Source organism: Hemicordylus capensis, chromosome 4, assembly GCF_027244095.1.
Source record: "Hemicordylus capensis ecotype Gifberg chromosome 4, rHemCap1.1.pri, whole genome shotgun sequence".
Taxonomy (NCBI): Eukaryota; Metazoa; Chordata; class Lepidosauria; order Squamata; family Cordylidae; genus Hemicordylus; species Hemicordylus capensis.
This window is the reverse complement of record NC_069660.1, coordinates 51,953,164-51,977,535: the sequence shown is the minus strand read 5'-3', so window position 1 is coordinate 51,977,535 and position 24,372 is coordinate 51,953,164. Positions and strand designations below refer to the sequence as shown.

The following is a 24,372-nucleotide window of genomic DNA, read 5'->3' as shown; positions in this document are numbered from 1 at the left end:
TCTCATACTTGCTGGGCTGCTCTCTTCCATCTTTTTTGCACGTGACAGTGCGGCAGCAGCAGAGAACAACTTCTATTTCTAAAAGACTGTCAGAATACTTTTTTCATTGTCTTCTGCAGTTCTGGGAATGGCATGGGTGTTCCTGGGAATCTCAGGCCCTTCAGGCACTGCTGAAAAGAAACAAAACAGTATCTTCCACCAGTCCTTTTGAACTAGAAGCCACACTCCACAGCCACTCCTCCCTTGTCACTGAGAGTGAATAAGATTATAGAAAGGCTTACCCGCTAAGTACAAAGGTGAGGGCTTCAGAGGCCTGTTTGGGCCCCAAAGCTATTTGGCCTGATTCAGCTTCAATTTGGCCACAATTAGACCTGAAGTGGATAATTTGTTGCTTTGACTTGAACCAGATACAGTTGGACCAAATTGAGCCTTTTCACTTTGGGACCAAGTAGGCCTCTGAAGCTTTGCACATCCCTAGAAAATATTTCTGGCCAGATTCTAACACAGACATAAGTTTGCTTACCACCTTTGTAGGGATGTGCACAAACTGGGGTCCGTGCATAGGTTCAGCGCTGAACTGGTTCGGCCAATGTCTGAACCGGTTCAGCAGTGTGGGAAGGGGAGCGGCAAGCGGGGTCTTCAAAAAAGAGGAGAGTACTTGCTCGCTGCCGCCAGCAACTTCCTGCTGCGACGGCGCTGCACCCAACAACCCCCACACATGGCGTCACTGTGTATGGGGTTTGGGGGCAGCACCGTTGCAGCAGGAAGCTGCATGTAAGGACCTGTTCTCCTCTTTTTAAAAAGATCCCACTCGCCACTCCCCTCCCCAAGGCGCCAAAGCTACCCCTTTGTAATGAATTGTCTTAAGCACAATTAACTTGGTATTGAGTTGTAGCTTCTAAGTTTAAGTGGATGCTCATTGCTTTAATGTTGTTTGAGAATTGTGTGTGAACACTTTTGACACTGATTCGTGTTAAGTGGTGCTTCCTCCAGTCACTAGTAACAGACATATCTAAGTCTGCCTACTGTAATTACCAGACAGTGGCTAGGGAAGAGTGTGAGTGTGGGCGTTACCAGGCAATTAGCAAATCCTGTTTAGCTCCAGAGTAAATTCATGGTTATTTCTGTCCTTTAAAACCATTCATGTGGTAATTGCTTTAAGGTCCATTAAATGCAATTACAAAGCAATCCACAGGAGCCAGTAATTATTCTAATGTTTCAAGATATTCACCAATTAAAACCCACTGAGCTACCATGTTAAATAGAAAAGGTCACATGACATTTGTTCCTCAAAAAAGGCACATTGTGCTAGCCTATTCTAACTATAAGCTATAGTGAGACTTTCCCTATGAGTATTTTTAGCCTCAGAATTCCTAGGAACCTCACTGTGAAGCAGCTTTTTTAATATTTTTCCTATATCAAATAATTTATGTTTAAACATATATCAGGCATGATCTGCTGTGATCAGACAGTTCCTCATACCTTGATACTTCGCAAGTTGTTCCACAAATATTTTCTGAAATACTTGCTAGTCCAGTGATTTTTCCTAGCAAGGAGTTCATGTCATTGGAGTGGGGACCATTCAAACAAAAGGGAACATTCAAATGCTGCCATCTGAAACAGTACACTCCCAAGAAGGATGTGTCAGGTGATTTCTCTATACTTTTCCTTAGGCAGAACTGTTGCTACTAGGACCACTGAGAAGCAAAGCTGCACATAGATTATGGTGGTGTTGGTGTTATTATTTTTATTAGCCTAATTTCCAGTAGGCTTATGAGATCACCCGACATTCCATGTCTGTCCGTGTGTCCCCCACTATCAGCTTCGCAATGCCTGGGCCAATATGAACCAAATCAAGTTCGGTGGGACACCTCAATGGTGTAGTTTGTGATGATGTTATCCACCCCAATTCAAGGTGGTGGATGTGTGAACAGTTGAGGCACAAGTGGGCTAACTTGTGGACAATCTAGCCACAATCTAGCTAGGAGAGAAGAGCTGGTCTTGTGGTAGCAAGCATGACTTGTCCCCATAGCTAAGCAGGGTCTGCCCTGGTTGCATATGAATGGGAGACTTGATACGTGAGCACTACAAAATATTCCCCTCAGGGGATGAAGCCGCTCTGGGAAGAGCAGAAGGTTTCAATTTCCCTCCCTGGCTTCTCCAAGATAGGGCTGAGAGATTCCCGCCTTGGAGAAGCCACTGCCGCTGTGAAGACAATACTGAGCTAGATAGACCAATAGTCTGAGTCAGTATATGGCAGTTTCCTATGTTCCGAGCCTATTTAAATCAGATTTGGTACAGTTCTGATGAGTGACATACAGGGACACCTCCATGGTGTAGTTTGTGATGATGTCATCCACCCCAGTTCAAAATGGACGGTGCATAAATGGCTGAGACGCAAGAGGGCTAACTTGTGAATTGCCTAACCGATATGAACCAAATTTGCTACAGGTGTAGGGACATATAGGGATGGCACAAAGGCATAGTTTGTAATGATGTCATCCATCTTGATTCAATATGGTGGACATGTGAACCTTTGAGGTGCAAGTGGGAGCCGATTTGGACCAAATTTGGTACAATTGAAAGGACACACATGGACACCTCAAATGCATAGTTTGTGATGATGTCATCCACCCCAATTCATGATGGCAGACGCATGAACATTTGAGGCGCAAGTGGGCTAACTTGTGAATTGCCTAATCGATCTGGATCAAATTTAGACCAGTTGTGGGGATAGTGAAAGGAAAGTACATAGGAAGATAGGAAGCTGCCATATACTGAATCAGACCATTGGTCTATCTAGCCCAGTATTGTTTTCACAGACTGGCTGCAGTTTCTCCAAGGTTGTAGGCAGGAATCTCTCTCAGCTCTATCTTGGAGAAGCCAGACTAGTTCTTACTAGAACAACTTGTTGATTGAATGATTGATTGATTGATTGATTCATTGATTCATTCATTGGCTGACATCCAGACTAATTAAGTGCATGTACAGTAAAGGAAGCACATGTGCAGTGTGCTGTGTGACAGATGAAAGCAGTGCAGCACTAGCATGGGGGGTGATTTTTACCAATCCCCTTTTCCCTCCTAAGTGCTCTGTGCCACCACCACCACCCCAAATATCCCTGGGATCATATTTCCCCCTGAGGCCAGGGAGGGGAGATCAGTGAAAATCACTTCTTCCCACCCCCACATATGACATCCATGCTGCTTTAGTCTGGAACACAGTACACTGCATGTGCACTTCATTAGTTTAGATGTTAGTTCATTATAATCTTTAATCATCATCATCATCATCATCATCATCATCATCATTTTTTTTAAAAAAAACATATATAGTTTTTCCAAGCAAAAAAAGTGTTTGAAGTAGTTTACATTGCAAAAAGTATGAGAAATAGTTCCCTGTGCAAAAGAAGAAGAAAACCTCATAATTGCAAAAAAACAAACAAAAAAACCCACAAAAACAAAAAGAAAAAAAACCTACCCTACAAAAAGGGCACTAAAGAGAAGCTGTGCTGGATTGAAACGGAACAGCAGCTTCCCACCTACTAAATATAAGAACCACCTCAAAAGACTGCTTCTTTCCCAGGTTAGCAGGGGTGAGATGAACAGAGCTATAGTCTATAACACCACAGAAACATCAATAGTATTTTAATTCATGTTCTGTATGTGTCCCTGGCTATGAAATAACTGTTGCGAATGCACTGTTGTCACTCTATGTTTCCTGAAACCTCCTGCTCCAAGCAAGAGGTTTGGGGTCCTTGCCCCCCAATCTTCCATTAGAAGATGCCTGAGTCCCTAACACAACTGTACATGTTGTATCCTGAGAAAGAAACATTGGTACCATAGGCGGAACTGGGGGGGGGCAGGCAGGGCACATGCCCTAGGTGCCACTGAGGTGGGGGCGCCACGCCAGTTCCTGCCACCCCCACCCCATTGCCCACCTGCCCAGCCCCAGGGCCCCTCAGCCACTTGCCTCCAGCTCCGGCCTAGGATCAGCGAGGCCTAGGATCGGAGCAGCCTGCAACCTCAGAGCTTTTCTCTCCCCGCCTCTCAGCTGATTGGCGGGTGGGCGGGGCTTCCAGAGAGGCCTCCAAGTAGGCCTCCCTGAAGCCTGAACTCGGCAGGCCCCAGCAAGCCAGGAAGGAGGCTGGCAGAGCTCCCTGCAGCAGACCCTCCCTGCAGCAGACCAGACCATCCAGCACAGCTTTTGTAAGGTAGGCTGTGAATTCCTTTTTGTGGTTACCCCCGTATATAGGGATCTGCTTGCCATAGGGCTTTGATATGGGTGGTGGGGCGAGACTGAGAAGTCTCTGAATATCCTCTCTAATAAAAGCCTTGGTGTCCGTCCGTGGACACCCAGGCGTGTGTCCGTGCCTCCCTCGGCTGTTCTGGGCATGCGCGGAGCACATGCCCAGAACACGCCAAGGGAGACGCGACCAGGTTGCCATGATGGCCGGGAGGAGAAGCAGCCGCCGAGGAGAAGCGGCCGCCGCGAAGCTGGGCGGGGGGAAGAGGCGGCGGGGAAGCTGGCTGAGGTGGCGGCAGAGCCACCGCCTTGGCCAGAAGGCGCGGCGCGGCTGAGGCGGCGGCGGAGCCATGGCCGAAGCCTGGCTGCGCCGCCGAAGCCAGGTGGGAGGGAGACTTTGGGGCCCTTGCCCGGCCGGGGAGACCGGCCGCGGCATGGAGCTTGGTGGCAGGAGGGGGAATGGCGGCGGGGGCCCCGGAGCGCTTACTAGAGCCCGTTATTTAACTGGCCGAAAATCACTTGTCTATATATATATTTCTCCTGGGTGTGCCCAGGAAAAATGCATCCCGGCAGCCCAGCTGATTGGCTGGGCTACGGGGGCGCCTGATTGGTCCTGGCGCACCCAGGAGAATTGCCTGGCTGGGCGGCTGCGGAGGCATGGCGGCGGGCCAGGCGGCGGCGGGGGGCCAGCTAGAGGGACAGATGCTCTGTGCCTGGGTCCACTAGTTTAATTTAAAACAGACTGAAAAATGTGCTGGCTTTAAAAACAAAAACTATCTAAAAAGGCCTATAAGTGGCTTGTTTCATGTCATAAAATTTCAAAAACTTCTGGAACAAAGATTTATTTATTTATTTATTTATTCATTCATTCATAAATGCACTTATGTTCAAGTTGTTTTGCAACCCAGAAGGTCTGAGTGAGAACTGTGAAGCATGTGTTGTGCTTTTATTTTATTTTATTTTATTTTATTTTATTTTATTTTATTTTATTTTTCTCGTGTGTGAACTGCTCTCCAATAACTTGCAGGGACTTCAGGGTAAATCTGGCCAACATGGGAATGCAGCACCTCCATTCCAGAGGAGATGTGTGTTAAAGGGCTTTAAAAGCCTTGTGTGAAAAACCTCCTGGAATCAAACTTTACTGAATTTGTTCAGAATTCTGAGAAAACAAATATAGGCTCACCCTGCATGGTTGAAAGTCTCCTTTGCTAATCTGCAGCGAGGGGTCCATTTTAATAATTAGCGTTGCTATTGTGTTCTAGGCATTAAAAGTAGCACAAATATATAGTACTCAATGTATATCACTATATACTGTGAAGTGTGCATGTGTGTATTCAGTGAAATGTATTTCCAGGCAGCATACTTATTTTGAAATATCAGACTTAAATCCTTGGGGGCCTGGGATGTGTGGAGGCCCTGGACTTTGAGGGGCTGGGGGCCCATTTTAAAATCTCATCTTGGCCCATTCCAACCTTGCTATGCCCCTGGCAGTCACTACACATGGGTTTCTGCACAACACCTGCACAGAAGAAACTTCCATGTAGAAAATGTGTCTCTTGTAAATTGACCCTGAATTTTCCATCCATGACTGGGATATTTGAGAGTTAGAGTCAATAATAAAAGAACAGCACACTGCTTGTGACAGGAAGGGGCAAATTACAATGATTTCTTAGTCTGGTAGGGGCTGGTTTTGGCCCTGGCAGAACTTGGCTGTCTGCTCCTGTTGCAAATGCCTCTGTCTAGTGTGGCAAACTAATGTATCCTCCTCCCTCTTGGTGTCAAAGTAAGCACTGGTGTGGTGAATGCACATATACCCCATCATGAGCCAACAGTCATCATAAGACAAAGGCTGGCAGGAATCATTCACTGGTTTATAGACCCCCACCACCACCACCACCACCACCACCTTCTTCTTCCCCTATTTTGCTAGTGGCTATTTGGGCAGGTGATCCTCTAGGACAAAGTCATGTTTTTTAAAAAGAATGAGATGAGACAGAGAAAATGACACTTGGAATCCTCGCATAACTCCTGACTGTTGTTCTAAGTCTTTTACAGAGATGGCTCATGTTTTCAGGTTTTGATCAACAACCATGTCTAGATGGTACAGTGTTCCTTTTAACAAGGATTTCCAGATATTGTTGACTACAAGTCCCATAATTCCTGTTTGGACAGGGGCGCAATTTCAGTGCTTGCCCTAGGCGCTATTTTCCCTAGTTACGCCTCTGATTGGTACTTACCATGAAGGGTTCTTTTTCAAGGTATAGGGAGGTTGTCCTCTTAACACTGGCCACTACATATGTTATCAGCCACTGCATACTCGTAGACAGGGCTAATTAAAATTGAACAGGCTGGTTCTCGTAGTCAGGATAGCTGTCAGTCAAGTTCTGAGATTGTCATGAGAGATTGAAAAAATCTTGGAAAAGACAAACCTTAGAAGAACAAATACAGATAGTAAAGGCAACAGCCAAAAAATGGTCCAACAGGAAATGTAGAAGACCAACAGGAAATGTAGAGGATAGAGGAAACTCCAACCCTAGGAGTCAACCCCTCTTCCCAGAAAAGAAGTAGCTATTCTTCGTATTCATATTCGTGGGAGGGCCAGACAACCTCCCTACACCTTGAGAAATAACCCTTCATGGTAAGTACTAGTGTTTCTTTTTCCTCGGTATAGGGAGGTCATCCTCTTAACACTGGGACTTACCCAAGCTGAGAGATAATTGGGAGGGAAGCAGATGGACTGAACCACCTGCTGAAGAATGGTACAGCCCATGGTACAGCCCACCTGCTGAAGAATGGTACAGCCCATGGTACAGCCCAAGAATGGTACAGCCCACCTGAGCACCATAGAAAGATGGATTTTTATAATGCTTGATAAATGGCGTAACGGACACCCACGTTGTTGCACTTCTGATAGAGGCACTTCTGATAGAATGGGCTGTGATACCTGTCGGAACAGGTAGGTTTAAGGATTCATAGGCGAGAGCAATGGTAATCCTAATCCACCTGGCTAGAGTCAATTTGGAAGCTCTAGAACCTAGAGATGAAGGCTGAAAAGATACAAATAAAGAATCAGGTTGACAAAAATATTTGGTACACTTAAAGTACATCTTAATAGCCCTACGCACATCCAGTGTGTGCCATGGTTTCTCCCTAGGATGAGAGGGAGAAGGTCAAAATGAAGGCAGAACCACCTCCTGCATCCTATGAAAGGTTGAATTGATTGTCAGAAGAAAAGTAGGATCTAGTCTCAGAATCACAGAGTCGCTCTGGATGATACAGAGTTCCCTTCGGAATGACAGAGCTGCCAATTCCAACACCCTCCTGCCCGAGGTGATAGCCACCAGGAACAAAACCTTAAAAGACAGCATTTTCAGAGAAGAAGAACTTAGAGGCTCAAAGGGTGGCAGACGTGAAGCATTCAAGACTTTATTTAAGTCCCATGAGCGAAACCTGTGAATGGGAGGGGGAGCCTTGTTGGAGGCCCCCCTTAGAAAATGGCATATGTAGGGGTGTAGACCGGGTGACCCCGGCAGAGACAAGTCCAGAACAGATGCCAGGGCGGACACATGTTGTCGCAGAGTACTGGGGTGCAAGCCTATGTCAAGGCCTGACTGAAGAAAAGACAAAACCACTTGGTGGATGTCTGCAGTAGAAGGCTGGACCTGATGCGAAGTTTTCCCAGTGAGAAAAGGGCCAACCATGTAGTCATATAGATACTGGTAGTGAAACCCCTTCTAGACGCAAGGATGGTGTCTTGGACCAGGACAGAGTAATCCCTGTCAGCCAGTCTGGGTCTGAGTGAAACAGTGGTACCTGAGATAGCAGGTCGGGACGCAGAGGAAGCTGCCAGGGAAACTAAACTGAGATTGCTAGAAGGTTTGAAAACCAGGGCCGATGAGACCAATATGGTGCCACGAGAATGACTCTTGCTCTCGCCTGCAGGATCTTTCTGATGATAAATTGTAAGATTGTTATTGGAGGAAAGGCATACAGAAGACCAAGAGGCCAAGGAGAGCTGAGGGCATCCGTCTGCTCCACTTGGCTGCAGTGGTAGCAGTTGTAAAACCTGGGAAGCTGGGCATTATGAGGCAATACGAAGAGATCTCTTATTGGCCTCCCTAGGTAAGGTGTTTGTCCCTGTGCAAATACCTTTGGATGAAGGGTCCACTCTGCTGGATCAATGGCCTGCCGACTCAGCCAATCAGCCTGAAGATTTGCAGACCTGCTGAGATGCTCTACTGAAATGGATCTGAGATGCCCCTCTGCCCAGGAGAACAGGAGATTTGACTCCCACATGAGCGACCACGATCTTGTGCCGCCCTAGTTGTTGATGTGGGCCTTTGCGGTCATGTTCTCAGTGCGAACCAAAACATGGGTGTCCCAAATCAGGTCCTGAAATTGTAGAAGGGCCAGACGACGCCCTCAATTCTAACCAATTGATGTTGTGCATGGATTTGGTCGGACTCCAGGTACCCTAAGCAAAGTGATCCGGACAATGAGCTGCCCAACCACTGAGGCTCATGTCAGAGGTGACCACCGTCCTGGTTGGTATTTTGAGGGGGAGACCCTCCTCCATGGCAGGAGACATCCAGCATTGAAAAGAGTCTCTGACCCACTGAGGAAGAGGAATCCTTAGAAGCTTACAATCCATGATGGCCTGCTGGTAAGGAAGGATGTGCCACTGAAGAGTCCTGGAGTGCCAATGAGACCAAGGAGTGCATTCTGTGCAAGGTATCATTGATCCCATCACCTGGGCCAGAACCATAAGATCCGCCCGATTGGCGGTTGAGCGGTAACAGCAACTAAGCTAACTTCCGTCTGTGTTCCAGACGAAGTGATACCGTGGCCTCCCGTGTGTTGAACAGGGCCCTCAGGTGCTGTAGGCTCTGAGAAGGTTCCAGATGGCTCTTTTGCATATTGACAACAAATCCGTGTTCCTGAAGAGGCTGCATCGTCTTTCTGACATCCCTGATGGCTCATTCTTCAATGATGGAGAGCAAATCAAAATATTGTCCAGGTACAGATGGGCATGAGTATCCTGTAACCGTACATGGGTGATCAGAGCCACCATGAGCTTGGTGAAAACATGGGGTACAGACGAGAGCCCAAACAGCAGAGCCCGGTACTGATAGTGCTTCTGATCGTAAGCGAACCTCAGATACTTTTGGTACAATGGATGTATGGGCACATCCAGGTAAGGCTCTGACAGATCAATAGAGGCAAGGAACTCCTTGACCTGAACTGCATGCTTGATAGACTCCATTCAAAAGGTCCTTTCCCTCACCAGTCAGTTGAGATGCTTTTAAGTACAGGATCACCCTCCACGATCCGTCCTTCTTGGGCACCAAGAATAATAGAGAATAAACGCCTTGACATAAGAACATTAGTGGAATAGGCTCTATAGCCTGAATCTCTAGGAGATGACATATCGCCTGACTCATAAGTTGTCATTTTGTCCGATCCTGTCAGGAGCATGCTATCTGACACCGAGGATGAGGAAGAAATAGGTACTGTGACAGCGGAGGAGGAAGGAGTGCAGCAATCTCAAAGGCAAGAAGTTGCAGAGGCAAGCATGACCAACGCACGGGAGGTTGAAATAGAAACAGAGCCTAATACATCAGCTACTCTGGGGGAAGTGCAGCCTATCTCAGCTATAGAATGGTGTCAGTCAAAGAGACAGGAGGAGATAAAGAGGCGCACGTGCAGAATGGCTCAACTAACAAGAAGAACTGCTGACTCAAAGACCCAGGATTGAGAGTACCTGGCTTCAGCCTATTTAAGACAGCTTCACCTCACTCACATTGCTGGTAGCAACGTCGGACTTTGGTGAGCAACCCAGTTGTGTCCTTGTTTGTTTTCACAGTGCTTTTGACTTCGGATCGTTGGTACCCTACTTGTGGATTTTGACTTGGACTTGGTTTGACTGACTGCATATGGTGATGACTCAGACTGGCTTTGGTTTTTGGAATTTGCTGACTGCTTGGCTCTAACAGTCTCCTTTGGACCCTGTCTCTGCTTCACGCTCCATCGGCTGATACATAGCTCAAGGTTAGCTTGACAGGTTTACGACAGATCCCTGGACTTGGGAGTGGACAGGAAAAAATCTGGGGGATGAGCTGTAAATCTATTGCATAACCTGATTGCACCACCTCCCTCACCCAGAGGTCGGTAGTGCTGCCCATCCAGGCCTCTGAAAAATAAAGAAGCCTGGCCCCCACCGGGAGGTTGTCATGGCTTCGAGTTCTGCTGCCCTGTAGAGATGAAGCTTCACCCTTGTTGCTGTCTGGGATTGCCTCTGCCGCAGGAACACCATTGTTGATGCCAGGGAGATTTGAATGACTGTTGGCAAGTGTCCCTGTACTGGTTGTCTCTGTATTGGAACTCTGCCGAACAATTGAACCCCCTATAGGAACGAAAGGAAGAGGAGTTAAAGGAGGAACCCCTGAAAGGTTTATGAAAATATCTTTTCCCTGAAGGCATGGCCTTCTTTTTGTCTCTTGTCTCGACAAGGGCAAATTCCAAAGAATCCCCAAAGAGCTTAGAGCCCTTGAAGGGGTGGCAGCTAGCGTTAGTTTGGACTTAGATTCCATGTGCCAGTTTTTTAACCATAGTCCTCTATGGACTGCGACCCTTGATGTCATGGCACATGAGGCGTACTGAATGCAGTCTAAACTGGAATCTGCCAGCAGAGCCACTGCCTTGGCTATTTTATTCATTATGTGATGCAGCTTAGTGTTCTCTGGGGGAATATCCTTGACCAAATCCTTGGCCCAAAGAATAGTGGCCCTTGCAAAAATTGAGTTATTTGTCGCAGCTCTGATCACCATGGCGGAAGCTTCATGGCCCTTTTGGAGAAGGTGGTCAGCTTTCTTCTGGCAACCAGAGTTGTTCATCCCTGTCCTTATTCATCAAAGCACCCAACACCAACTGGACCACTGGGGCATCTACAGGAGGAACAGCTAACATGAACATTATACCAGACAGTAAAGTATACAATATCTTTGGATAGGACAATGATGGCTTATTAGCCACTGGTGCCCCCACTCAGACGTCATTACATCTTTAAAAAGTGCTGGGAAAGGCACCATAGCAGGAGAAGTAGAAGACCTCCTGGTCCAAGCCAGAGGTAGGTGAACCCGTAGCTACAGAGTGTAATGAGTTGTAATTGACCCCCCCATATAGATATGTTTTCTATATCAGAAGCTTAATGTTCACAGCTTAATGTTTAGCAGATTTTCTAATAGGAGCACTGCAGTGACAAACACTCTTAGTATTGGTCTGTGTTTTGGGGTGAGAGAGTAGTTTCCCTGCCTGCATTTGGAGGTGAGTGTTGCCTACACATTTGCTTCATATTGATGATTTATTTTATTTTTTGTTCCTACACGAACTGTCATCAGAACCTTTCATTGCTATCTGAAAACTGCATGGTGGGCAGACTATAACATTTCAGCATACGTATGGGGAATGAACTATTGAATTAACTGTTTGCAAACTTGTTACTTTTGTTATCCCCCCCCACACCAACTTTTAGGCATAGTTGCAGCCAAGGAAGCTTCATATACTGTACTTAAAAGCAGAACCAGTTTTAAGTTCAGCTTTGTAGCTGAGACCAGGCTGCATGGCAGAGAATTGCAATTTCTGTTGACTTTTGCACTACTTCAGTAGAATTTTAAAAGTTTTAATCTGTTTTGATTTTTAATTCTTTATATTGTTTAAGATTTTTGTGTATGTCTTGACTTGTTTTATGTTATTGTTAACCGCCCAGAGATGAAGGTTTGGGGCGGTGGAAAAATTGGTAAATAACTAAATAAAAATATAACCTCCCCCCACCATGACTTTTGAGATTCCCTCCCAAGACTTTGAGACTGGTTATGGTGCTGGCAGGTGGTGCCGCATTCTCCTTGCTGATATCCTTAATAGCCTGGTTGGCCTTGGATAATAAAACCTCCAATTCAGTGGTGGTAAAAAGACAGTTCGAACTTGGCAGATCAAGTGGAGCCTGCTCATCGGAGAGCTCCCCTAATTCCCTTTCAGATTGCAAGGACTGAGATTGGAAAGAGTGAGCGTCAGGACGTGTAGGAGGAGTTGGAATGGCGGAGGGAATCAAAGGCTGAGAATTGTCTGAGGTGCTGGTGGCACAGGTGCCAAAGGCACTGGATGTCTATGTGCCTTGGTTGGCCGCTTAGGAATTGGCACCTCATCAGATGAGGATGGAGAATAGGCCGGAGACACAATTCTGCATTTGTGTGAAAATTTCCTGTATCTAGCAGCCACCTAATGGCTCAGCGGGGAAATGACGATTAGCAACCAGAGGCTGCTAGTTTGAATCCCCACTGGAATGTTTCCCAAACTATGAGAAACACCTCTACCAGGCAGTAAAGATATAGGAAGATACCGAGAGGAGAGGAGAGCTGGTCTTGTGGTAGCAAGCATGACTTGTCCCCATAGCTAAGCAGGGTCTGCCCTGGTTGCATATGAATGGGAGACTTGATGTGTGAGCACTGCAAGATATTCCCCTCAGGGGATGAAGCCGCTCTGGGAAGAGCAGAAGATTTCAAGTTCCCTCCCTGGCTTCTCCAAGATAGGGCTGAGAGAGATTCCCGCCTACAACCTTGGAAAAGCTGCTGCCAGTCTGTGAAGACAATACTGAGCTAGATAGACCAATGGTCTGACTCAGTATATGGCAGTTTCCTATGTCCCTATGTTATACTGTGCAGGAGGAGGCAGTGGTAAACCCTTCCTCCATTCTACCAAAGACAAGCACAGAACTCTGTGGTCACCAGGAGTCGACACCAACTTGATGGCACACTTTGCTAGCAGCAAACATATCCCTCTCTGCCACAGGAATAGCTTCCCTGGGGAGGGGGAGGAGGATAGCTTGGCGGAACACTTTGTGGAGGCGGGTTGGGGGGCAACAGGAGTAACAGGAGCTGGCACTGAAGGACCTGGCATCACAGGAATATCTATCCCATGGGCTTTGAGAGCAGGAGAAACTATAGCTAGACATTGTCTGGCAATGAAATCCTGCAGCCAGCTTGCTACATCTTGTGGAGCAAGAGGCTTACCTGCTGGAATTGGAAGCTCAGGTTCCCCTGGCATAGCTGTTGGAACTGGAGCAGGAACGACAGACAAATATGGCAGGATACGGCCTTCTGATCCCGCCCCCCGCCCCCATGGGAGCTGCGTTCAAATCTAAAGTTCGAACTGCAGGCACTGGACACACATCATCAGAGGCTAGCAAGCTAGTCCCCTGATCCTATGTATTGGTGCTCTTAGCCCTTCATTGTCCTTTATTTTTTAAAAACAGAACCTGCATAAATAGGAGAAAGTGTGGGCGCGCCAGAGCCTGTTGGCAAAATGGTCGGCGGATTTGGTGGGAAGCAGTGTGGTTTGCGTTGCTTGCACACCACCTGAATAAGAAACCGCTCACTGAGCCGGGCCTCTGAGGGGAAGAGCTTGCCTTTGCCCTTCTTTCCTTTCTTTGGAGGAACACCTGCCTTTACATGTTTAGATATTTGTGCCACCTTCTTGTGTGATGTGATATCAGCTGCAGAAGTGGCTGCTTCAGAAGAAACAGCAGCCCCTCGAGCTGAGGCGAAAAAGCGCGAATCTGCTTGCAAACAAAGAGGCTGCTGAAAAGGATCTTTACCCCTGGAGACAGACGTTGGTCCCTCAGAGAGGGAACCCACCAGCATGTCCCCTACCTGGGATACCTCCATGATCAGAGCAGTAAAAAAGAAGAAAAAGGTTTTGGTTTTTTAAAAAGAAAAATACAGACAACTGTCCACCCAGCACACAGAGAAAGAGGGGGGAAAGGGAATAGAACTAGCCTGCTAAAAGATCAAAGTAGAACAAGTAGAGAGAGAGCTCTTATTAAAAAAAAAATAAAGTACTGCCAGCCTGGAGTAAGACAGGACCAGAACTAGGGCTTGACTACAGCTATCCTGACTACGGGAACCAGCCTGCTCAATTTTAATTGGCCCTGTCTGGGAGCATGCAGCGGCTGATAACCCCAGTGTTAAGAGGATGACCTCCCTATACCGAGGAAAAATCCAATGTTAGTTTTTCATTCTGTTCCCTCAGACTGTTTCTCCTGGCTAACCCCATCCTGCTGACATCATATTCTTCTAATTTAGTTCAGCTGGGAGCTTTCCTTGGCTATCCTTACCTGAGCCACAGGACACAGACATGCTTCTGGAGAGATTCCCCCTGGACTTGTATGTCACTGTCTCAGCAGTGGAAATAGACTTTCTGTGGAGAGGAGAAACACTCAGGGCAGGGGAGGGAACACACTGTGTTAGCTACAATCAACAAATGATAGTAGAGATGACAGACACACTGACTACACAAAAATATGACCTGTCTGGGAGTCTTATTGCACAAAACCTATGTTATCCAGTCAGGACTTCTATTTACCCTATGAGACATGTGGTAAATATGCCATGGCCCCAATACCATAATCCCTAGAAAATGTTTTGGGGCCTGTACCATGTTTGCCTCTTCGTTGTAGTAAAATAATGTCTGGATAGGTGTTTACCACAGTGTTGACACACTGCCCATTTTCTGTCATCCAGGGCTAGTTCACACATTATCCACCTAATGAAAGAGCCCATGTGGGTGACTTTCCCTCCATCCATCTTGGAATGCTGGAGCAGCCTCCCTCTGTCAGTTCCTGCAGGTGAATGGAGCTGGGAGGCCTTACAGGACTGCCTTGCTCTGCCCTGCATTCCCAAACTGGAGAAGGAACCCCAACTGGCATATAGCAACTGCAGCCTCTAACTATAGTTAAAGCTGCTGCATATCACTTAAACTGGCAGCGGGTGCTCTGACCTCATAAGTAAAGGCGGCTGCTGCCAGATTAAATTATATTCTGCTGTTGCCCAGGATGAGTATCCTGCTGCTGCTTCTCTTTTGCTCTGGGAAACCAGAGCAAGGCAGAGCTGGCCATGAAGCAAGTGTGATGTTTGTGAACCATTTTATTTATTTATTACATTACATTTCTTTACCACCATATCCATCCAGAGGCTCTGGGTGGTTATATCTATGTAAACCGCTTTGGGAACTTTTTGTTGAAAAGCGATATATAAATATTAGTCGTCAGATTCTTCTGTGTCGCCGTTTGAAAATGCACTAAAGAAAACTAGTTTCCTTTCCACTGCTTTCCCCATTGTGCCACCTTTGTGTTTATGTTTTGTTTTTGCAAAAATGCTTGAGAGCACAAGTGTAGGATAAGTCACTGAAGAATCTTGGAAGGGCAGCTAGGATATATCTGAGGGAGTACTTCAGCCAGGCTAACTTAGGTGTGGGATGTTGAACCAAGATTGCATTGGAGGCTGTCATGGCTGAGGCCTGATAAACTCTCATAAGAAGAAATATCCCAGCATCTCTTTGTTTCCACATATGGGTGGCTGGATAAACAAACTTGGAAAGTTCATCTCCATTGCTTAATAACCAAGTTTCCAATCCTTTGGAATGTGACACACTCTGATGAGTTTTTCCAGCTTCCTTAATGATGCCTTTGCTTTTTCCCCCTCTCATAGGGACCTAAACTATAATGAGTTGGTGGAATTCCCAGTGGCCATTAGGACACTTGGCCGACTTCAAGAGCTGTAAGACATTTCTTTTATTTTCTGTAGGAAGAATGCTCAAACAGATAATGTAGGCCCAGCTTTGATGTGGACTGAATTGCTATTCCAAACCCTAATGTGCATTCCTCTTTCACCATTTCTCTCATAAATTCAGCTTGCTCCTCTCTAGCATGGCAATAAATGCCTCAGAGGCATCATTAGTGTCAAAATAGAAGTCCCATACTCATGATACCACTGGGCAAAGTGCCGCAGGCTTTAACATCAGTGACCATTGGCCCAAAGGATGAAATGTTCACCCCGCCTCTGAGTTTTGTTGAAGGTACACTGCAGTGATAGGATTCCATCTTCTGCTGGGCCAAGTTCCCTAGCTTCTACTGCCTTACACCTCCAGGGCTATGCCTCTTTAGAAGAAGCTGTGAGCCTCTAATTATTGCTTTCAGTGGAATTCATGTATTTTCCACCTCATTGAGGTCCATTCATTTTTTCAGAGCATGGGCAATTTGTGGCTTCCCAAGGAATAGTTATGTATTAAGAGTAATAGGTTTCCCAACCTTTAGAGTATATTCAGATGGTCCTAATTTGGGAGATGCCTTGCCATGCTTCCGATTTCCTATAGTCCAGACATCTGGAATGCTTCAGCTGCCCTAGTCCACACAGTGGGATGAGGCTGCCAGGATACAGGTGTAGGCTGTGAATTTTACGTTGTTGGTTTCCCATGTTAATCTTCTCTCTTGTACTTGCTTGCATAGATCCTATTTATGCTATAATGCTTGTTTGTGATGTGAGAATTGACAGATATTGGTCATTAAGTTAGGTTAAAATGTTGACTTTGTTAATTGGGAATAATTGATGGCAGCTCCTATCCCTTCTTTGTATCTCAGAAAGTCACAGTATACAAACATAGACCCCACAGAGTTGCTGTGAGGCTAAGAGGCAGCTCTCAAATCTTTGGAGGTGAGATGCATATGTTAACAAATTAAAGGATGAATCTCCCAGTCAGTGGCCGACATTCTGTGCAGTGCAACCTCAACATTAGCAAGCCTTCAAGACTGCTGGACACATAAAAGGCAGCTTTGGGGCTGGTGCAGAGACAGGCTCACACAAAACAGTGTGCAAGCACTTCCACAACACTACTTCCATTGCTGCCCACTCCCATGGTTTTAAGGAGATTTGCAACAGCCTGCCTCTGCAACAGCCCTAGGGCTGCCTTCTACATGCACAGAAGCCCTGGTGGCTTGCTAATGCCAAGGTTGCACTATACAGAGTGTCAGCCCTACACAGTGTGCACATGACGGTTTAGCTGCATGCTTAATCAGCAGAGAAGCAGAATTGGTGACAGCTTCTTGCCATGTGCACACAGCACAACAAAGCCTTCATCACCTAAAAGAAGTATTCACACAATCCATACAGGAAACTGTAAGTTGTGTGAAGCTGACCTAGCACTTTCCATATTTAAACAATGTCCCTTCTTTATTCTAATCTTTAAGCTCTCTGGTATCTTTTTGCTTAACAGGGGATTTCATAACAACAACATCAAGGCTATTCCAGAAAAAGCATTTGCTGGGAATCCGTTACTCCAAATAATGTAAGAAATGAGACTGTTTGATGTGTTAGAATGATTTAAAATTAATTGCCTATCGTTTGACAGCTGCTGGGATTTGTGTAGCATCTTCATGGAAGAAATCTAATTCACCAAACAGGTTGGATTGGCTAAGCTATATTTGGAAGATTGTATTTATGATGAAGCTTATATGTCATTAAAAAGATGTCTGTGCAGGCATGGATTTTTTGTTCAGTTTTAGAATATCCGTTTTCAGGATAATGTTTATCCACATACATTGTTTTCAGTTATGTAATGAGTCCATTCTCATGATCAGAGGACAGGAGTCAGTAAAACTACGAAGCCCGAATTCTGTACCTTGATCTTAACCAAGGTTGGAGGGCAAGAGAAGCCCTTATACCTCAGAGTTTGGTTGTGTGGGTGAATTCACTGTTTTAAATGCCTTGCGGCTGCCAGGAACCATCTTTATCATAAAGTCTTGAGGCTAGAGGGGCCAGGCAAGGGAGATCTACTTCTGTATTGAAGTACAGAAGCAAATCTCCTCTGCATAGCCCCTCTAGACTATATGATAAAGATGGCCACTGGCAGACCCAGCTTTGTTTTCCCTTCCTGGCAGTGCCAGGATCCTCGGTTATCTGTGGAGTGAGATAGCAGAAACACACGGAGGCTCTGCTTGTGTGTTTGGAACCGGGTGTGGGCTCCTCCTTCCCGAAACTTCCGCCCAGATGGTAAAGTGTATGACATCAATGAGTGCAGTTAAATTGATGAAAGGATTTTGTAAATTGTATTTTATATTTTTGAGAGATTTCAGTGTTTCACTTTTCTAGATAAAAAAGAAATAAATGGAAATATTCCAGGACAAAAGTGATGCTTTTCTTACCTCCTCCTGCACTGCATTAGTCATAAAGGGGCTGATCATAATTCCCAGAATCGTAATCTGTTCATTTACTGGGTGGAGATGATGTCTTAGAAAATAACACAAAAGTTAATTAAAAAGTTGTACATATGGTTCCCTTTACCTGTTTCTGAACCCACATCATCTATGCATTTCATTAGGGAAACAGAAAAGAGGGTGATGGATAGATCATTGCTCTTATCCAGATCAGATCAGGGTTATAGTCCTCTTTCAGCTATATAAAAATATGAACATTTATATGGAGTGCAGTGGAAACTGCTGAAGGAGCTGTCCAAACATGCTTTTCAGGCAGCTTTCCACTTTCCATTTCATCATGGTGCTTTTTGAAGTGATGCTGTATTAGCTGAAGTTTCAGTTAGCCTAATAGCATTAGGGAGCCATGCATGAGCTAGCTCATAACTTCGGCCAGTAATTTGTAGGGCTGCCATATCCTATTCAGTACTGTCAATATCAGCATCCTAAAGGAGAAAACTTCAGCTGCTAGTTTGCAGCTGCCCCACCTAATGGCACAGTGAGAAATGACTTGCGTAGCAAGCCAGAGGTTGCCAGTTCAAATCCCCGCTGGTATGTTTGCCAGACAGTGGGAAGCACCTATATCGGGCAGCAGCAATATAGGAAGATGCTGAAAGGCATCATCTCAGACTGTGTGGGAGTAGGCAATGGTAAACCCCTCCTGTATTCTACCAAAGACAACCACAGGGCTCTGTGGTTGCCAGGAGTCGACACTGACTCGAGGGCACACTTTACCTTACAGTTTGGTTCAGCAGCTGTATCCTTCCTTATCATAGAAATTAGACTAAGCTGAGGGTATACTACCTTAATCAGAAGAAAGGCATCTCATTGTCTTTCTCCATGGCCTTATGTAGTGAGAGGCTTAAGGGGAGGACTAGGCCTCACTAGAGCAACTGCTGGGAGGGTGGCCCTTCCCTAATAAAGTAAAAAGCCCAGGAATTTCAAATCCAAGGGTCCAACCCAGAGGACTGGGCAGGGTATTCTGGCTTAGCCACCTACTGAAGAATTAAGAGCTTTGCTTGGCTGGTTCAGTCTGTCCCAGGAGCACCCCAAGGAAGCAGCAGGGTGAGCTGATGGGGATTTGGGAAGGCCGCAGCCTGTGAGTAGTAAAGACCAGTATAGTTTGATGCGTTAGGAAAGTTATTTTTCCTTTTTTTCATTACTTGAAATATGTCTGGCCTAAGTTAATGAAAGCTCTCTCTTATCATTGTTCTGAATGAGTACCCTTTTCTTTAAATCTAATAATAAATCCTTGTTGTCTACGTGTACTATTTTTCATACATGCCTCTGAAGGCCTAGGACTGCTCAGCCCCTTTTGAGAGGGTTTTGCCACTTTAACCCTTTCAGGAACCTTATATGGAAAGTGGGTTTTCTCACATCAGAATAAAGTGGATGGTGGCAGCTTACGATGAACCCCTTAAGTCAAGGATTCGACCTCAGTGAACCCCCACTCCTCCTCTGGCTCGGATAGGAGTCGTGACACTTTAGAAGACAGTGACACAACAACTTGTGCTGGCCATTTCCCTCTCACCCTATCCTCTCATGTGTCCTCATGCTTCCTTTTAATTCCACTCCAATAATCCCCTCAGCAGTATTCACCCTGGCAGAAGGGAATGGGCTAAGCCTCTTCATGTATAATATCATTAACTCTTGTCTTCTTCTCTCCGACAGGACCTTGACTCGGGCTGGGATCCATTTCCTTCCTGCAGGAATGTGCCAGCATTTGCCCAGCCTGCGCATTTTGTGAGTCATGAAGACATTTTCCTTTCCTCCTAGGACCTTTTACTACCACCAACACATCAGCCATAGACTCTTGGTCAGGCACAGAAGTGTCCTGTGCAGCTGAGGCATGTTTTCCATCTTGCTGCTTTCTCTATTCTGGGGAACTGGTGGTAAAATAATTCTTGTGATCACATTTGTGTGGCTTCTTAGATCAATCTCATCAGTGGTCACAAGGATCATCTTCCTAGTTTTTGACTGCCATTCTATTTCTTAACTTAACCAAATGGATAGTTCTTGATTGCCATTTTATGGGCATGTTGGATTGAGAAACGTTATCTGGGCATGTTGGACTGAGATTTTATCATGGCCATGGATGCAGGAAGGGAGGGAGCCATCAAAGATTCAAATCACAGTGGTCTGTAGTGCGCTGAGGCTAGTGCTAGAATGGAAAAATAACAGATTCAGGATTAACATCTAAGCTCTTGCATGCTCCCCCGCTCACTTGCAAAAACTGAAGTTATATAAAGGTGTGGAAGCATATGTTATGTTGTGGGGAGGGCTGTGCATATGTCAAAGAAATACCAGAATAGTCAGTTGTAGCACTGGCTTTGGGGTCTAGTTGGATGCAATGGAGACACAGACTGAGTGAATAGGGGAAGGAATTTAGGAATAATATCAGGAAATTGGGTGCAGAAATGAATGAAAGGACTGGTGCCAACCATCAGGTGGGTGCAGAGAGGATATTACCTGTCTCAGGGGTTTCCTGCTTCCCCAGCTGCATAGCCTGAGGTTACCCACTCCCTTCCTCTGCCTCAGATACATTCCAAGAAGGCCTTCAAGAAGGCTGGCTTTGTTCTAATCTGGTGATGTTTCTTTGTTATTTCCCCGCACAGTGAGCTCTCACACAATCAAATTGAGGAGCTGCCTAGTTTCCACTACTGCCAGAGGCTGGAGGAAATGTGAGTAACTGCTGCTTCAGGGCATGCTGAGATGGAATTCCCAGGTCTGAGCAGCTTGTGAAACAATCTATGGGAATGAATTAACAACTGAAGAAAGGTAGATCCTGGGGTCAGGCCTTTGCCAACTGTTTAATATCTCTAGGATGAAAAATTATTTTGTTTTCTGGCTTGTGCCCAGAAGAGGCAGCAGTCAGGTTTGGCCAAATCAGCTCTTGGCCAAAAGCTCATGGCTGACCTGTGTGCTGCCTTCTTCCACCTGCCTCCCAGTCCACCAATGTGGGCATCCCATTGGTGAATGGGGAAGGAAGTGAGAGAAGGCAGTGGCAACAGAAGAGACTTGCAGCACCACTGCTTCCACCCACCCTCCTTGGAAAAGGGACTTCCTCCCAGAGTCATGCAGGGGCTTCTGGGAAGAAGGCCAATTCGAGAGGGGTGGGGGCGGGGGAGACAAACTGTTGCTAAGAGACTCAGACACAGCTTTTCTCTCTCTCAGGCTCCAACCCTCCCTCTTGACAAATGGAGAGGGGAACACAGTGGCAGGAGCTCCTCTTCCTCCTTTTTCCACCCTCCAAAGGTGAGGAGGAGAAAAAGCTGCTGCCTATACCACTGCATCTCTCTGTTCCCCCCATTTGCCAAGGGGGAGAGTGAGAGTAGCTAGTCACTGGCCACTATCTGCCTGCCACCTCTCCCAGTGATCCCCTTCCCCATTCAGGTAAGTTTGGGGAGCACATACCATGGGAAATGGTGGGGCAGGAGTGCCATGCTGTGTCCTATGACTTTGCCCTGGGGCCCCCCACAACTTGCTCTACCCTGGTTCCCATTGTAGAATGCTTGGTATGAGAGCCTGAAGCTGCCACCTTCACCATCTAGATGCTGGGAGTTTTGAGAGCATCAAAAATATTTCTTGAGGAGGTTCAAGTTAAAAAGTTAGAGAGGCAGCATTGGACTTGGGTTGGGGAGACTCGAGTTTGAATCCTCATTCAGTCATGACACTCACTAGATGATCTTGGGCCAGTCATTATCGCTCATCCTGACCTACCTCACAGAGTTGTTGTGAGCATAAAATGGGAGGAGAATCTTGTATGCCACCCTGAGCTCCTTGGAAGAGTGGTTCAGATATGCAATAAATATATAAGGTTTGAGTGCAAGAGATAAGGAAGTGTGAAGGCTCTGAGTCGAAGTTTCCCCAATTCCTCCCTTCCCCTCTCTTGCCACATGTTATTTGGGCACCTGGTTCCCATGTGTGGGAGTGCCAGCTGGTGACTTTGACCCCTTCATAGTCAGAGCAGATACTGAGGACGTCTGGGAACAGTTGGTATAAAGAATCCTTGGTATTTTTAAACCCCACCCCATCCCCACAACAAACACACTTTTGATTTGAATGGGACACTGTCCCAGGCCCGAAACTGCATGCATGTTTGTTTCTTGACCCACTTTCCCCTTGAAATGTGAAACTCCTTTGCAGCCTTTAATGGAAGTAACCTTCATGGCAGCAGTGCTTTCTTCTGCTGCCAGTGAGGATGGAGAACTCTATGAAGCAAGTCTCCCTCTCTCATTGCAGCCTCTCTGTCTTTGCAGTGGCCTCCAGCACAACTGCATCCATGAAATTCGAGCAGACACCTTTGGGCAGCTCACAGCCTTACGCTCCGTGTAAGTACAGCTTGGTGGGAATGAATAGGAGTTTTTATGATAGTGAAAAGAGGAGTATAATGCAGTGTGTTTTGAGCATAATTATAGCCCATAAATGCCATAAAGACCTCTTCCAAACAAATAGGCCGTATTAGTCCATGAACATAAGAGCTATGGTATTAACTATTTGCCCAAGAATGAGCAGTGCTGATTGGAATACAATATCTTGCACTCAAAGCCAGACCTACAAGGTTCTTGATACAGAGGAACTCTAAATCTGCACATGCCTTATATACATATGCACACAAACATCTTGTGGTGTATTAATTTTTTCAGCGATACAATGCCATCATCAGAAACACTGACTGAATCACACTGCACAATTTTACAAACTCTGAAGGTCCTTTACCTTTTTATCCATCTTCTCTGCTAGTTATTCAGGACTGTTTCTCAAAACTTACCCATAGGCCTGTCCTCCAAACCTCAAAGACTTTCCCGCCAGATTCTTACAAAATTCTCCATGCTGAAGGTTCAGTATAGGCTAGAATACATAAATTCGCAAACAAATTGTGGCTGGGATGGTGGGAGTTGTAGTTCAACAACAGCTGGAGAGCCAAGGTTGCCTACCCCTGGGCTAGAAGATTGCCTACCATGGCTCACTCAGAATCTGTAAATAAGGGGCCTGTTGTGAGACGAGCCAGTTTGCATATCTAAGGTTTATATTTCTGTGGTTCTACTGGAAGAGCTATACCCATATTAAATTCACACATATTAATTTCTCCCATTATCTACACCATTGCCACTCAAATCACTGTCACCACATATACCAGCTATACAAATTACATATCATCCAGGGTTTAAGTGTAAAAAAATGAATGTATACAAAGCCAGACATGGACACTGGGCTGTTGAAGATGGGTTTCCAATGGCAGCTGGCATTACTAGACTGCTTGTAAAAGACATTAATTATGATTTACATTGCATGGAGCATGAAAAAAGGCGGGGGGGGAGGCTTGCTTTGAAACAGAATTTATCCAGATATTTTCACAGGGATGCAAAGAAAATCATCCTGTCATATAAGGATATCCTCATAACTGGATGGGGACTTGGTGAACTTACACTGTGGACTGGGTGAAAACATTGCCTTTAACAGCTGATTTTGTGCTGGGCATACAAGCAATATAACTAGCACCCACAACTTTACCAGTTAGACTCCTCAGCATGCCGGCCGACATCCAGACAGATGCTATGCACGTGGAGCCAAAAAAAAAAGCACACGTGCAGCAGCTACATGCCTGTGTAAGAAGTGCAGGCACTCAAGAGGAGGGAGGGTGTTTCACCAATCTCCTTTTCTTCCAGAAATGCCCTGTGCAACACATAATTATGTTATGTGTCATAGGTTATTTGTCATAGGTTATGAGGGTCATAGGGGAATGCTTCCAGGGGAATGGGAGATCAGTTCATATGAGAATGCTTCCAGGGGAATGGAAGACTGCCCCCCCCCCATGAATGCCTATGCTTCAGAAGCAGGTTTGGAGCAGCTGCATGCATGCTCTTTTCTGCCTGCACGTGTGAAGTGTTCATCTGGATGTCAACCACTCTTTCAGTGACTATTATTTAAAAAGTATATTTTGCTTTGCAGAGACCTGAGTTGGAATTACATTCAGTCCATCCACCCGGAGGCCTTTGCAACCCTCCACTCTCTCATCAAGCTGTAAGTTTCACAGGTGACAATAAGAA

The 24,372-nt window shown here is 45.9% G+C and overlaps 1 protein-coding gene and 1 long non-coding RNA gene across 14 annotated transcripts in view; one reads left to right on the top strand and one right to left on the bottom strand.

The window, feature by feature from the left end:
* LGR6 (leucine rich repeat containing G protein-coupled receptor 6) overlaps positions 1-24,372 on the top strand; it is a 280,020-nt gene that overhangs the window by 232,594 nt on the left and 23,054 nt on the right. For all 9 annotated transcript variants that reach the window (XM_053245501.1, XM_053245503.1, XM_053245502.1 and 6 more), the window contains 6 exons: positions 15,786-15,854; positions 17,347-17,418; positions 19,994-20,065; positions 20,938-21,003; positions 22,582-22,653; positions 24,275-24,346. In XM_053245501.1, coding sequence (XP_053101476.1) covers positions 15,786-15,854; positions 17,347-17,418; positions 19,994-20,065; positions 20,938-21,003; positions 22,582-22,653; positions 24,275-24,346 — 423 coding nt within the window. The remainder of the gene's footprint in view (positions 1-15,785; positions 15,855-17,346; positions 17,419-19,993; positions 20,066-20,937; positions 21,004-22,581; positions 22,654-24,274; positions 24,347-24,372) is intronic.
* On the bottom strand, positions 15-19,883 carry LOC128323024 (uncharacterized). 5 transcript variants are annotated; one of them, XR_008306154.1, is made up of 4 exons: positions 19,700-19,883; positions 18,275-18,359; positions 14,414-14,496; positions 15-167 (listed from the first exon to the last, which is right to left on the bottom strand). It is a non-coding gene; the product is annotated as an uncharacterized LOC128323024 (long non-coding RNA). The 5 variants fall into 5 exon arrangements; XR_008306156.1 differs by having other exon boundaries at positions 15-170; positions 19,854-19,872; XR_008306152.1 differs by having other exon boundaries at positions 19,854-19,872.